This window comes from Leguminivora glycinivorella, chromosome 22, assembly GCF_023078275.1.
Source record: "Leguminivora glycinivorella isolate SPB_JAAS2020 chromosome 22, LegGlyc_1.1, whole genome shotgun sequence".
NCBI classification, from domain to species: domain Eukaryota; kingdom Metazoa; phylum Arthropoda; class Insecta; order Lepidoptera; family Tortricidae; genus Leguminivora; species Leguminivora glycinivorella.
In genome coordinates this window covers 10,439,724-10,455,539 of record NC_062992.1, presented here as the reverse complement: position 1 = coordinate 10,455,539, position 15,816 = coordinate 10,439,724, and the positions used below count along the sequence as shown (strand labels likewise).

At 44.6% G+C, this 15,816-nt stretch overlaps 1 protein-coding gene across 1 annotated transcript in view; it reads left to right on the top strand.

The window, feature by feature from the left end:
- Positions 1 to 15,816, top strand: part of LOC125238103 (prolow-density lipoprotein receptor-related protein 1) — a 214,214-nt gene that overhangs the window by 113,330 nt on the left and 85,068 nt on the right. The window contains exons 62-71 of the mRNA XM_048145391.1: positions 232 to 314; positions 1,016 to 1,236; positions 3,305 to 3,492; positions 4,374 to 4,591; positions 6,161 to 6,288; positions 6,979 to 7,099; positions 7,761 to 7,975; positions 10,195 to 10,359; positions 10,808 to 10,966; positions 13,443 to 13,616. Of these exons, the coding sequence (XP_048001348.1) occupies positions 232 to 314; positions 1,016 to 1,236; positions 3,305 to 3,492; positions 4,374 to 4,591; positions 6,161 to 6,288; positions 6,979 to 7,099; positions 7,761 to 7,975; positions 10,195 to 10,359; positions 10,808 to 10,966; positions 13,443 to 13,616 (1,672 nt within the window). The remainder of the gene's footprint in view (positions 1 to 231; positions 315 to 1,015; positions 1,237 to 3,304; positions 3,493 to 4,373; positions 4,592 to 6,160; positions 6,289 to 6,978; positions 7,100 to 7,760; positions 7,976 to 10,194; positions 10,360 to 10,807; positions 10,967 to 13,442; positions 13,617 to 15,816) is intronic.

Sequence of the window (15,816 nt, the reverse complement as noted above, 5' to 3'; positions counted from 1 at the left end):
ATCCAAACAAAGTCATTTCAAACACCACCCAATACAGCATTTTCAGGCCGAGGAACGAACCAGTTTCACAAAATACCTTTTGGTCTGCGCAACGCTACCGATAAAATAGTCAGACATTCATGTTTAGCCACACGTTCGTGTTTTTTTATTTGGCGTTTCTGTCTAAAATTTCTTGTACGCTTAAATAAATAATGTACTAATTTACTAAATTGGACGTTTTAATTTATTCAGGAACACGATTGGTAGCTTCCATTGCAAGTGCGAGAAAGGCTACCGGCTTATGGAGGACGGCCTCAGCTGTGCACCGATCTCAAGTAAGTTCTCTACAAACTAATAACTATAAAAAAATGAAAAGCCTTCCGACTTAGCCTTCCGGATCACGGTAACATAAGTTTTTTTTTTTTCATTTGTTCTCCCGAAAGGTCTAAGTAGGCGTGTAATTGATATTCTTTTATCAGTCAAAACTCGAACCATGCGTGCCTCCGTGATTCGAATACCTAACCAATTGCAACATCTTCAAAAAAAAAACAAACTTACAAATTATGTAATTTCTCTACTGATATTTTTAGCCCTAGTTCAGACACAGCGGTAACCGAGCGGTTTGCATCCGCGCGGTTGCCGCTGTGTCTGAAGTAGCAATTAATGTATCAGATAAAAGATTTATTTTTATTTGAAATAAGTTACACAGCATAACAGTAAAACCAAGGCACTGTAAAACTAAAAAATAAAAACAATAGGTATAGCACATAAATAGTAAAAAACAGATTAAAAACAGACGAGAAAAAAAAACAATATTCTATTTAGGCGACGACGCGACGTAACAGCGTGGCTCCGTTGCGTCGTCTGACTCAGCGTAGGGTTCGGCAGGTTGCCCCGGAACCGCCGAAACACGACGCCCTTCGGCCAGAAGTCTGCGCTCGCGATGGCATAGATGACATAGAAGTAAAATTTAGAATCAAATCCTAATTCTCTTTGCGGACCCAATGTCCAGTAAATTCTCCGTATTTTGCTTCAGATGAACCAGCTTCCCTAATCTTCACAAACCGCTACTACATCCGTCGGGTCACCCTCGACGAATCCCACACTAGCTCTCTTCTCATCCACGACCTCACTAACGCAGTGGCACTTGATATGGAATGGGAGAAACGCTGCTTATACTGGAGCGACGTTGCGAGACTTGGCAGCTCGATCAAGAGGGCTTGTAGCGAGCCGGGGCAGAATTCTTCGCGATATCAGGTGAGATTTGTTGCGGCGTTGTCAGATCGTGCTTCACAGAGTGATAAAGTTTAGTTGGCGCAGTCAGTTGGATGGTATTTACGATTTAACAGGTGATTATTTTTTATCTATCTATACCTTCAGACTCTAGAAACCTTTACACACTAGTTCTCTCATTCACGACCTGACTAACGCAGTGGCACTTGATATGGAATGGGAGAAACGCTGCTTATACTGGAGCGACGTTGCCAGACTTGGCAGCTCGATCAAGAGGGCTTGTAGCGAGCCGGGGCGGAATTCATTGCGATATCAGGTGAGATTTGTAGCGGCGTTGTCAGATTGTGCTTCACAGAGAGAATTGGCGCAGTCAGATCGATTCTAAGCTAAGCATTTAATGAGACCAATGTCTAGAAGCATGTAACTTCTGAGTAGTAGCAAAGACATATATAACTCCGTATAGACGGATAAAATCTAAGAAAAAAACGTACCTCAAAGCCAGTAATTCTCTATAATACTCGATCCTTTTTGGTTTTTGGAATGAACCTCTTATGTGTTTCTACCACAACCTTTGACCCATATTGTACTCCTGTAAGTTTGTCTGTCTTACCTACTGGAACCAGTAGCGGCTCGCCCTAAAGTGCGCTTGTGCGGTGCACTCCCAGAAATAATCACAAGTAAATTATAGTAATACATCTGTTATGATACCTCTAATTAATGTATTACTATTATTTAATGTATTACTAGAAAAGTATCGCAAAAAAGTTAAGCTCAATTAAACAATTACTTGTATTTCTTAAAAGTTCATTAATCTGACTATTACTCCGCCAACTCCCTTCCTACAATTTCATACGCACCGCGCTCAACGGAGCGCTTTCGATTGCGCTCCTATGGAAAAAGATTCAGTACATTCATCAATAGAAAATTCAGTGAGAGTGAAAGAGAAGTTTAGACACAGCTCCGCGCGTGAGACAGACGATTATCTATGAAATATTAGGTAAATCGGGAGCGCCGCACCGACCACAGAACTATATCAAAATAGAAGGAAAAAGTATCCTATTTAGTACTTCGCGTGGCAAAAAGAAGACTCAACGACCTCTTTCCTCGCCGCAAACGACAGTCTGCGTTGTTGCTCTTTTGTTCATTGCAGCTTTTTTGACGACCTCGACTTGGCGTGCATTCAAAACGAGCGATATCATATATAAACATGAAAAAGGGGCCTTAACAATGCGTGTAATGAAAATAATTTAATTTGTTCTTAGATTACGAGCGATGTAAAAATTAGCTATTCAAACTGCGAGTCAACTCATATTCGTGACGTCAAATGTCCGTGCAAAATGTTACACGGTTGGTCTTGTCAACCGCCGAGCTTGTTCCTTCTATCTCGGTATAGGTCTGTGCGTTTGTCCTTGATTACCATCTTGTTGCAACGCGCAGGCGCGATGCGCTTCGCGGTCATCCGCGTACTTATTTCGCGCGCTATTTTGTAAACAAGTTGTACGGCACCCGCGGGAAATACGATTTAGACTTAATTTGAAACCGCATAATTAAATTGTTTTAATTGTAAGTGTAAATAATTTCAGTGTGTGAGAATGGATGGATGCAACGTGACATAAAAGTGTGTGAAAAAACTTTAGCAACCCGATTAGAATTAAAAGTCCAGTGGTTGTGAATGTGACAAAAGTGAAAACTGTTTGGTTTTCCATTTCTTTTATTTGGAACTGGCGCGGACGACGGAGGTGGTGAGTGTGCATGGACCGAAACCCGTCTCAATGATCGGTCGTCAGGAAATATGCAAGGCCTTAGATTCAGCATATCGAAAATCCACACAGGAGTACCGTCATTCTAGGTACATACATGTAGGATCTTCGTGCTCACAATGAGAGTTTGAGTGAACACCCACATATTATAGCCACGAGCCGCCTCTGACTGGAACTATCCTCTCATCTCCTCTAAGGTTAGCTGGAAGAGATCCCATATAGGGATAAGGTCGCCTTTGTATCTCTATTCCTAAAAATTGTGTATAAACTGTTTTACACAATAAAGTGATTACTACTACTACCGTTAGACTAAAATCCATAATTGATTTCAGCTCCTCCACGGCGCTACTCTCCAAAACCCCGACGGCCTAGCCGTCGACTGGGTGGCTGGCAACATCTACTGGTGTGATAAAGGCACTGACACACTTGAAGTGTCACGTACTGATGGCGCACATAGACGAGTGTTACTTAGGACTGGGCTGCAAGAACCTAGGGCATTGGCGTTACATCCTGCTAGGGGGTAAGCGACATGAATTACACATAGACGTATTATTTATATTAATTTTGACAAAGTCACGCATATACGTGCAGTTATGGGGTCTGCAAGAACCAAAAGTCTACGCTGTCTTCCCTCTGAAGGGTATATGCATGTATTCATAGGATGTATTCATTTATATTAGGATTTTTGGTGGGAGAGAATGTATTTGAGTGCGATAGAGGTGCATACATGCTATAAGAAACGCAACTCATGAAAACTTTAGGCCGTAGTCATATTAAACCTCGTTAAATACTAGCCAATGAGTCTTATGACTACACTTATGTGTACACAACACTTATCAAGTCAGTAATTCTTCGTATTTTTGTTTTAGAATAGAATAGAATATTTTTTATTTAACATCAGTTTGGACAAATATAACAGAGATAAAAACAACACAATTTAGGTGTTAAATTGGGAGCCCGCTCAGCATATTGCCACGGCATGCCGAAGCGCTGATTGTCAGTGGATCCCAGACTTCATAAACTAAGCAAAGAGCTTAACTAAAATAAGTGACAGCACAAATATCAAACAGATGCGGAATACTGCCACTGTACAAGTAAATTCACAGCAGACATAAGACGTAATATTAACTTAATTACATAAAATGTATGATACAAAGGACAGTAACATAATAAACAAGCGACAAATTGAACATACAAAGAGGAACAGTAAGTATTAGTTGAGGACAAGGACTAAAAAACTACTACTGTTAGTTGTTAAAAGCTGAATAGATTAGGTATTTTTCTGTTTAGTAGTAATAATAGTTTCAGTTTATTTTTAAAAGTATTTCGGAACATATTTTACAGTGCACTATGCTTATAATTCTTTTGTAAACATTGTCTATACTCATTTTTTGTTAACAGCACCATCTACTGGTCCGACTGGGGCACCAACGCGCACATAGGCCGCGCTGGCATGGACGGCTCATCACCTTCCATCATCATCAGTGCAGGCTTAGGCTGGCCTAACGCTCTCGTCATCGCCCATGCGTCCAACGAACTATACTTCGCTGACGCTAGAGAGGATTACATCGCTGTAGCTGATCTGGACGGGAAACATGTCAAAGTGCTATTTTCTAGAGGTTAGTAGCGCCATCTATCGGTTAACTTTTGTCATCAGCGCTAGCTTAGGCTGGCTCAATGCAGAGATCATACCGCATCCGTGGGACGTAGTACACTTCGCTAACGCTAGAGAGGACTATATCGCTGTAGTTGATTTGGACGGGAAGCATGTCAAAATGCTGTTTTCTAGAGGTTAGTAGCGCCATCTATCGGTGACCAGTTATCATCATCAGTGCAGGCTTAGGCTGGCCTAACGCTCTCGTCATCGCCCATGCGTCCAACGAACTATACTTCGCTGACGCTAGAGAGGATTACATCGCTGTAGCTGATCTGGACGGGAAACATGTCAAAGTGCTGTGTTCTAGAGGTTAGTAGCGCCATCTATCGGTTAATTTTTGTCATCATCAGCGCTAGCTTAGAGCGTTTTCACATTATCCGATCTAATATCGGATGTAGGACCGATATCCATCCAATACACTACAGGCGCCATCTTGGATGTACATACATACATACAATCACGCCTGTTTCTCAGAGGGGTAGCCACAGATCACGGATTTCCATTTACTACGATCCTGACAAACCACTTTCGCTTCTTTTAACTAAAAAACTCCCGTGAGACTCATACATATTTAAAAATATTTTAAGCGGGTTACTCACGTATTAAGTCGATATAGCATTCGACATGTTTCGGTCCAATTTCGCTTCACACACTTCCATACCGTATCTCATACACGCTCGTCGATCTTGGATGTTTTCCATTGAAATCCTTCCGACATTCGATATCGGATCGAATAATGTGAAAACGGACTTAGGCTGGTCCAATGCAGAGATCATACCGCATCCGTTGGACGAACTGTACTTCGCTGACGCTATAGAGGACTATATTGCTGTAGCGGTTTTGTACGGGAAGCATGTCAGTGTTGTTTTCTAGAGGTTAGTAGCGCCATCTATCGGTGACCAGTTAACATCATTAGTGCGTGCTTGGCTGGCCGAACGCCCTCTTCATTGCCCATGCGTCGAACGAATTATACTTCGCTGACGCTAGAGATGATTATATCGCTGTAGCTGAACAGGCAGGCAAGTATGGTCGCGCGATAAATTATAAAACATCAGGCCGTCCGTCAGGATGTTTTATAATTTATCGCGCGACCATACTTGCCTGCTTGGACGGAAAACATGTCAAAGTGCTGTGTTCTAGAGGTTAGTAACGCCATCTATCGTTGACCATGTATCATCATCAGTGCAAGCTTAGGTTGGCCTAAAGCTCATAGCCCATGCTTCGAACGAACTAATACTTCGCTGACGCTAGAGCTGAATGACCTGGAGGAATCCTTTGCCCGACATTGGGTACTTCAATAAAATAAAATACATAGCTAATGAAATTAAATTAATTTTTTAATGTAAAAATTAGAAATAAAGGCTATATATTATTAATATATGTTTTTCTGTTGCGAGAGAAGACTCACCATAGCTGATTTGGATGGGATCCATATTCCATTAGTGAAGCGGGGACACTATAACAACGAGACAAAGAACAAATAAAGATTCACGCTTAAGAGTATTCCTTATTTAATCCGTTTTGTTTTCAGATCGCATGCCCTGGCTTCGCCTACATCATGTGTTCGCGTTGACTGTATGGGAAGGTCGTATTTACTGGAGCGATTGGGAAACCAGGGCTATAGAGAGTTGCCGCCGACGACCCAACCCACACTACAAAGTAAGTCTGTGTTTATGTAACGGCTCAGCCACGACATTGGTCTGAGCGCGGCAGCGGTGAGCGGCGGCCATACATTGGAGCGAGACACAGCGATGGGACTGTTCATTCGCACATATGGCCGCCGCTCACCGCTGTCGCGCTTAGACCAATGTCGTGGCTGGGCCGTCACACTTACAGGGTGGCCCAAAATTACGTTGACAAAGAATAGGGAAATGTTGAAATAAACCAAAGTATCGTAAGTTGCCGAAAATATTTTTTGGACCTATATATATTGTATATAACCGTGTGGTGACGGATTAAGAATTTCACCACCCCCTTTCTTCCCGTGGGTGTCGTAGAAGGCGAGAGGCTGGCAACCTGTCACTGCAATGTCACAGTTTCGTCTTCTTTCAACCCCTTATTTGCCAAGAGTGGCACTGAAACTTGAGTAGTTTTATGTGCTCTGCCTACCCCTTTATGGGATACAGGCATGATTGTATGTATGTATGTATATATTGTATATTTCTACATTCACCATGGATATTTCAACAGCATCCATTTCGCATGGTTTGCAATTTGCAGCTTTCTAGTACTAACGGTCACTGAGATTATCCGCGGACGGACGGACGGACGGACAGACATGGCGAAACTAAGTTGACTACGGAACCCTAAGAAGTGTGTATTAAATTAATCTATATTGTATATTTTCAGCCCAACGCAACAGAAGACCCTAGTTCAGGCGGCGCGTATGAATGCAAGACTATCGCTCACACGGTTCACAAACCTATGGACTTAAGAGTGCACCACCCTGCAAGACAACCAGCGTCGCCAGGTATAATCTAATGAGTATAAATAACCTTCCTACATTACTATAAGAAATTGTCCAGTCTAACCATAGATTCAATATAAGAAGATCACCTTGTATATGACCTTGACGCGTTTGATAAAGACTGGGATACGTGGAAATGGAAGAGAGAGGCCTTTGCCCAACAGTGGGACACTCTAGTCTCACATAAATAAATAACAAACAAAAAATTATATGAACAACAACTTTCAACTTTTGTTATTGCTTTATGCCTTCACGTTTTAAGATATATCGATCTACTTACTTAGCTTTTATTTATTTTTTTAACTTTTATTGTACAACATACAGTACAAATGGCGAACTTATTGTCTTAAGGCATTCTCTACCAGTCAACCATTGTACCAAACAGAAACTTACAATTGGCGAAAATAAAACAGAAATTGAAATAGATATAAGTCACTATCTAAATACTATATTATTATACATCATCAATAAGTACAATATTACATACATAAATAAGTACAATCATATACATACATATACATATGTAGTACCCATTTAACCATTACTGTTACTGTCTAACAACGTTAGTGTACCTACGAGAAGTGTTTACGTAATTGACGTTTAAAGGAAAACTTGGTCTGTGCTTGTCGTATTAAGCTTTTGTAATATGTTGACTTTTTTTCAGAATTGACGTCGCTGTGTGCTAAACTAAACTGCAGCGGCCTCTGCCTCCTCACGCCAGCGACTAAAGACAAGCCAGTCGGCGCACGCTGCGAATGCCCCGAGCACTTTGTATTGCAACCGGACGGCCGTAGCTGTGCACCGAACTGTACAAGCGCACACTTCGTCTGTAACACGACGCTCAAGTGCGTCCCGTTCTGGTGGCGCTGTGACACGCAGGTATGAGAGAGATAGAGAATACTGCACTATAAAGACAAGCCGCTCGTTGTGAAACATTTCGTGCTACAACTGGCCGGTTGTGACCATAGAGGAATAAGTAAGGGAAGAGTTGTAACTCCATACATCAGTGACATCTAGCGACAATCACGCGTCAAACAGCGTAAATTATCATTACTGCTGTTTGTCAATAGATGTCGCGACGAACGAAGAGTCTAATGCTCACCAATTTTCAGCTAATATTACAATCGTATTAATCAGTATTCTGTTTTCAATTCCTTCTGCTTGTAATATAAGTTGTAAACTGTTCTAATCTTAATTTTTTGGCGAGACACTGTTGACACCTAGTATCGAGTAGTGGTACTGATAATTTACGTTATTGGACGCGTGATTATCGTTAGACTATGTCACTACAAATAACCCGCATTTACTGATATATGGAGTTACAACTCTTCCCTTACCAGGTCTTCTTCAACCTAGCGTTTTCCCGGCCTAGCGCCAGGGTCCGCTTTCCTGCTCAGCCTTCTCCACTTTGCCCGGTCTTCGGCATCCTGAGGTGAAAGATTGTTCTCTTCCATGTCCGCTGTCACGACGTCCAGCCAGCGCTTCTTCCCTTACCAGGTACGAAAGAGAAATGAGCATTTCTTTTTTTTTTGCTACTTTTAGAAATGTGATATTTTTGAAAAAAAATATGGTGTTTCTACTCAGAATTACTAGCTTTTTCAATTCTAGTAGTTAAAAAAATTGTCCCATACGATTTTTTCTTATTTTGTTACCATTTTCCATACATGTTATGTGGGGTAACAAAAGAGGAAAGTTACAAAAATGTATGGAAATTCTGGGACACTTTTTGTCTCCCAGTGAGATTGAAAGTGCTCGTGATTCTTAAGTACAACTTACCTACAATTATACACGTTAAACTTTCGTGAGACATATTCAAATAATTAATTAAATAAAATACGGTTGTACTCACGTTATTATATCGCTATTGCTGCGACATGTTTCGGGCCAATTCGGAGGCCCCTCTTCAGGCATATAGGAGTTCACGGGGTGCGTATCGATCGATATAACTTTTTTTGATATATTTTTAGTCGTTATAACGATCATTTGATATAATTGTTGAATCATATAACAAAAAATAATATACTAACAAATTGTATAATTCCCATTTGATATAATGATCATTTTTTCGAATAACATGTATTCTAACATACTTTGAGTATAATGCTTATTTCCTATAATAAATAAATGGTATAACACAAACTCTTTCTAGAGCACAGTCAGAATAAAAATAATGTACAATAAATTAGATCCATCATTTACCAGAAAAGTAGATTGGGTTAGAACTGTGACTCCCCTACACACAACGTGCTGCTACCAGAAAAATAGGTTAGGTTAGGTTTGAACTGTGACCCTTAAACATATGTACTGCTATCAGAAAAAAAGGTTAGGTTAGGTTAGAACTGTGATCCCTTCAAAAAAGAATAAAATTAATTCAAGAAATATCTTACTGTTTGCAATTTATACTATACTAGTCGTATATCAATAGATAGTTATACCATATAACGGTTATTATAAATAAATTTTATACGAAATAATGATTATACAAAATAAAAGTAGATATTTTGTGGTTATACCAAATGTTAATTATGTCAAATGAGTGATTATATCCTTTAAATATATATCAAATGTTGTTATAACAAATGTTTCTATACCAAGAAAAGTTATACCAATCTTTACACACCCGAGTTCACGCGACGGTTAAACTCCGCAGACTAGAGTCTCACGACGCAGACGTGAGTACAACCGTATTTTAATTAATTATTTGACCTACAATTCCTTAAAAAAATCAAATTAAAAAAAATTGCAAAAAAAAGAAATGCCCAAATAGGGTAGCGGGTATGACTGCGTTTCTCCAGAAACTTCCCTCCTCGCACAGCTAAACTATGGAATGAACTGTCGGATGCGGTATTTACGGACAGATACGACCTTCAAACCTTCAAGAAAAGAACGTACCCATCGTATGATCCGGCAACGCAACTCAAACACTTCTGGTGTTCCGGGTGTCCATGGGCGGCAATGATCTCTTACAAACTAAAAGCTGTTTACGTTAGCTTGCATAGACCACATCAACTAGCTATATGTATTAATTTCATCGCAGTATTATACATTTTTGAACTCCACACTCGTTTAAAAAATCGATTTTAATCTTCTTTTTTTAGGATGACTGCGGCGACGGATCAGACGAACCAGAATCCTGTCCATCCTTCCGCTGTTCTCCGGGACAGTTCCAGTGCGGTAACGGCGGCCGTTGTCTCCATCCCGCTCTAATATGCGACGCCACGCCGCACTGCGCTGACGGGAGTGACGAGAAAGACTGCGACACGGTAACTAAGCTTATTAGTTCATAAAGAACACGATAGATGGTGCTGTTCTGTCAGCGGCGGTATCTACATCGCGCTAGTGAAGCATTTTCGTAGAAATACAAGGGCAGCTTTGATCTGAAATGAGATGGAAATATGGTTGTAAAGAGGAGGTTCCTAGGGACAGTTACAATGTGGTAACGGCGGCCGTTGTCTCCATCCCGCTCTAATATGCGACGCCACGTCGCATTGCGCCGATGGGAAGGATGAAAAAGACTGCGATACGGTAAGTAGTTTGTCAGAGAAGCACTAGATGGCGCTGTGTTACTAGTTGCGACGTCTGCATCGCGCTGATGAAGTTTTTTAGTGGAAGTAAAGAGCACCGCGATTTGAACCGTCGTCGTAGTCTTTTCGCGCAAACGGACATTGTTCAATATGTATCTAATGGGCCTTACATGGTGATTTCTTTCAGTTCACCTGCCTATCATCTCAGTTCAAATGCCAAGGCAACGTGACAGCGGGCATATCGGCCCGCTGCGTGTCGGGCGCGGCGCGCTGCGACGGCCAGCGCGACTGTCCCTCCGGCGACGACGAGCGGGACTGCCCGCCGCGCTCCTGCAAGCCTGACCACGTGAGTTATTAGTTCGGACAATGTCCGCTAGATGCCATTCAAATGCACTTTTTAAAGTAAGTATGAAATCAAATTTTCGCTCCTAATCTTATACTATTAAACGAGCAATTCTTGTATATTTATTTATTTATATATACCGACGATCTCGGAAACCTCTCTAACGATTTCGCTGAAATTTGTTATGTGGGGGTTTCGGGGGTGAAAAATCGATCTAGCGTACACACGCACAATAGAACGAGAGCAAAAGCAGCGAAGAGCCGAGGAGTGACAGTGACAGCAAAGCGATCCGTGTGATCCGATCGCAACCGAACTCAAACCGACTGACTCGGACCGAGAGCGCGCGAAAACGGCCGATCAGCTCTCGACTAGTACGAGCGAGCATTACTGTACGCCATATGCACATTTGTCTCTCGCTCTCTCGGTGTCCTAAATGTCCTAAAAGAACGAACTAGTACACTTCGGAGATCGTACTAGTTGGGAGCGATCTTTTCAGTGAACGAGCAGGCACAACTCTAGTGTGCCTCCTGATTAATATAACGAGTCACCCTAGTGAAAGGTTGTCGTTATTCAAAAATCTTAGATTTTTCCTTTGTGTTTTCCTAATGTTGCCAACTCATACAAACAGCCTATAGAATCTACGTTGACACATCGTTCGCGTGTTTTACAAAAAAAATCGAGTGTACAGCGCCATCTCTCGATATAATTAGTAAACTTTTATGGAGAGGGCTTTCTAGTCGGGCCAAGATACGGCTACAACGATTTTGAAAGCCCTCTGTAAAGATTAAGCAAATATCATAATTTCTTGAAAAAAAAAGTTTAATAGTAGATTGTACAACAAGGGCATAAAGTGACCCATTTTACCCGAGGCAATTTTCAAAATAGTAGACGAGGGTAAAAATGGGCATTTATGCCCTTGTTGTACACTCTGCTTTTCACTTAGATTGTGAGGAAAATAATAGGGAACTTGACTGTAGTTAAAATAAAATATTGTGTACCATGCACGAAGTAAAGCATCAGATAATTATAAGAAAAACATGAACAGAAGTTATTTTTAAATCCAATTTCTATTTAATAAGTCAGGTAGAAATATATAAAGTAACTGAGTTGACCGTGATGTCACTCAATTCGATTTCATATAATTTCCATATTGGCAAGTCGTTCTAATTTATTTTGACAGTTCTTAAAAAGAAGCTGATTTGACTAGAAGGCAAGTAGTCTATTATATTTTTCACGGCAATTTACACCACGATTGTCGTAACGCGAAAGAACAAAATTTGAATAAAACTCCCGATATAGTGGACCGATTTTCATCAAACACAGCTAAAAACACTCCCGACTAATTCAGCTTTTAAACAAAAAAAAATCGGTTCACCCGTTCGAAACCTACGATGCCATATATAGACACACACAGATAGAACGTCAAACTTATAACAAACAAAAATCAAAATAATTTATTCAGCAAATAGGACACGGGCACTTTTACACGTCACATACACATGACACATTTACAAAAGATTTAAAATTGAATTGAAATTACATTTGATAATACTAATTCTATGTTCTACCTAAAGTATAACTCTACTACATAGGCTAGTTTCCTATACTTAAAATAAAATATTTATATTTTATATTATTTAGTGTTTAATAAAACGTCCCACTTTGTCGCTTACCATAAATACGAGATTTGCTTGTATCTTTATATGAATGAACTGACAAAGCGGCTTTATAGTAATCGCCAAAGTGGCACGTTTTACTGAACACACTCACAAATTTTATGCAGTGCACGAAATAAAGCACCACCTAATTCTAAGAAAAATATGGACAGTAGTTATATTTAAACATAATTTCTATTTAATAAGTCAAAGAGTAGATATAAAGTAAATGAATTGACCGTGACGTCACTCCTCAGTATTTCATTGTAATTCCATATTAGCAAATCGTTTTGACAGTCGTTTTGAATTGGATTTCTTTCAACCCCTTTTTGCCAAGAGTGGCACTGCAACTTAGTAGTTCATGTGCTCTGCCTACCCCTTTATGGGATACAGGCGTGATTATATGTTTATATATGTTTTGACAGTTCTTAAATAGAAGCTGATTTGACTAGTAGGAAACTAGCCTATGAGACTGACTATTGAGTGATGAGGTGATGACTGTATAAGGTAACACCCCGTCGTTTTTGCGTCGGGGGTTAAAAACGAACGTCATTAGCGGCGACAAGTATAGCTTTTAGACTGGTTTTAGACCGACGGCCAATTTATATGAAGTTGATGTTGTCGTCATCAGTCGGATCGCGTGCCCACCAGCCTGTCCATCAGCCTATGCGTTTTCACATTATCCGATCCGATATCGGATGTAGGACCGATATCCTATACATTAAGGACGCCATCTTTGATTTTTTCCCTTGAAATCCTTCCGACATCCGAATGAGAAAACGCACTTAATCTTCAGCTGTTACTAATGACTTTTTGACCAACAGTTCATGTGCGGGGACGGTTCCTGCGTGCCGGGCGTGTGGGTGTGCGACGCGGACGCGGACTGCTCCGACGGCTCGGACGAGGGCGCGCACTGCGCTGCGCGCGTGTGCCCCCCCAGACACTTCCGCTGCGCCTCCGGCCGCTGCATCCCGCGCGACTGGCAGTGCGACGCCGAGGTACGTCCACTGTACCCGCAGGCTGAGCCACTGTGTGCCCCCCCAGACACTTCCGCTGCGCCTCCGGCCGCTGCATCCCGCGCGACTGGCAGTGCGACGCCGAGGTACGTCCACTGTACCCGCAGGCTGAGCCACTGTGTGCCCCCCAGACACTTCCGCTGCGCCTCCGGCCGCTGCATACCGCGCGACTGGCAGTGCGACGCCGAGGTACGTCCACTGTACCCGCAGGCTGAGCCACTGTGTGCCCCCAGACACTTCCGCTGCGCCTCCGGCCGCTGCATCCCGCGCGACTGGCAGTGCGACGCCGAGGTACGTCCACTGTACCCGCAGGCTGAGCCACTGTGTGCCCCCCAGACACTTCCGCTGCGCCTCCGGCCGCTGCATACCGCGCGACTGGCAGTGCGACGCCGAGGTACGTCCACTGTACCCGCAGGCTGAGCCACTGTGTGCCCCCCAGACACTTCCGCTGCGCCTCCGGCCGCTGCATCCCGCGCGACTGGCAGTGCGACGCCGAGGTACGTCCACTGTACCCGCAGGCTGAGCCACTGTGTGCCCCCCAGACACTTCCGCTGCGCCTCCGGCCGCTGCATACCGCGCGACTGGCAGTGCGACGCCGAGGTACGTCCACTGTACCCGCAGGCTGAGCCACTGTGTGCCCCCCAGACACTTCCGCTGCGCCTCCGGCCGCTGCATACCGCTCGACTGGCAGTGCGACGCCGAGGTACGTCCACTGTACCCGCAGGCTGAGCCACTGTGTGCCCCCCCAGACACTTCCGCTGCGCCTCCGGCCGCTGCATACCGCGCGACTGGCAGTGCGACGCCGAGGTACGTCCACTGTACCCGCAGGCTGAGCCACTGTGTGCCCCCCAGACACTTCCGCTGCGCCTCCGGCCGCTGCATACCGCGCGACTGGCAGTGCGACGCCGAGGTACGTCCACTGTACCCGCAGGCTGAGCCACTGTGTGCCCCCCAGACACTTCCGCTGCGCCTCCGGCCGCTGCATACCGCGCGACTGGCAGTGCGACGCCGAGGTACGTCCACTGTACCCGCAGGCTGAGCCACTGTGTGCCCCCCAGACACTTCCGCTGCGCCTCCGGCCGCTGCATACCGCGCGACTGGCAGTGCGACGCCGAGGTACGTCCACTGTACCCGCAGGCTGAGCCACTGTGTGCCCCCCAGACACTTCCGCTGCGCCTCCGGCCGCTGCATACCGCGCGACTGGCAGTGCGACGCCGAGGTACGTCCACTGTACCCGCAGGCTGAGCCACTGTGTGCCCCCCAGACACTTCCGCTGCGCCTCCGGCCGCTGCATACCGCGCGACTGGCAGTGCGACGCCGAGGTACGTCCACTGTACCCGCAGGCTGAGCCACTGTGTGCCCCCCAGACACTTCCGCTGCGCCTCCGGCCGCTGCATACCGCGCGACTGGCAGTGCGACGCCGAGGTACGTCCACTGTACCCGCAGGCTGAGCCACTGTGTGCCCCCCAGACACTTCCGCTGCGCCTCCGGCCGCTGCATACCGCGCGACTGGCAGTGCGACGCCGAGGTACGTCCACTGTACCCGCAGGCTGAGCCACTGTGTGCCCCCCCAGACACTTCCGCTGCGCCTCCGGCCGCTGCATACCGCGCGACTGGCAGTGCGACGCCGAGGTACGTCCACTGTACCCGCAGGCTGAGCCACTGTGTGCCCCCCAGACACTTCCGCTGCGCCTCCGGCCGCTGCATACCGCGCGACTGGCAGTGCGACGCCGAGGTACGTCCACTGTACCCGCAGGCTGAGCCACTGTGTGCCCCCCCAGACACTTCCGCTGCGCCTCCGGCCGCTGCATACCGCGCGACTGGCAGTGCGACGCCGAGGTACGGCCACTGTGCCTTTACTTAGGTTGGGCCACTGTGGCGCCGCACCGAGGTGCGGGACGTTGGTGACTTGATTTCGAAACTCAAATAGAATTGGGCGGGACATGTTGCCTGGTAGAGTGATGACAGGTGGACCAAAATGTTGACCGAATGGACTGCTATCGGATGTAAGAATGTATCAAATGTGAAAAACTGCGGGGTACTTCTGGATCGATTAACGGCTGAAATGATGATGATGATGACTGTGGCCTCAGTGCACGCTCGGAGCGTTCGGTTCGGCGGGGCGTGCAGATGCGACGGGGCTGATCCCTAATTTTAAGCGACGCTGAACGGTGAGCTGCGG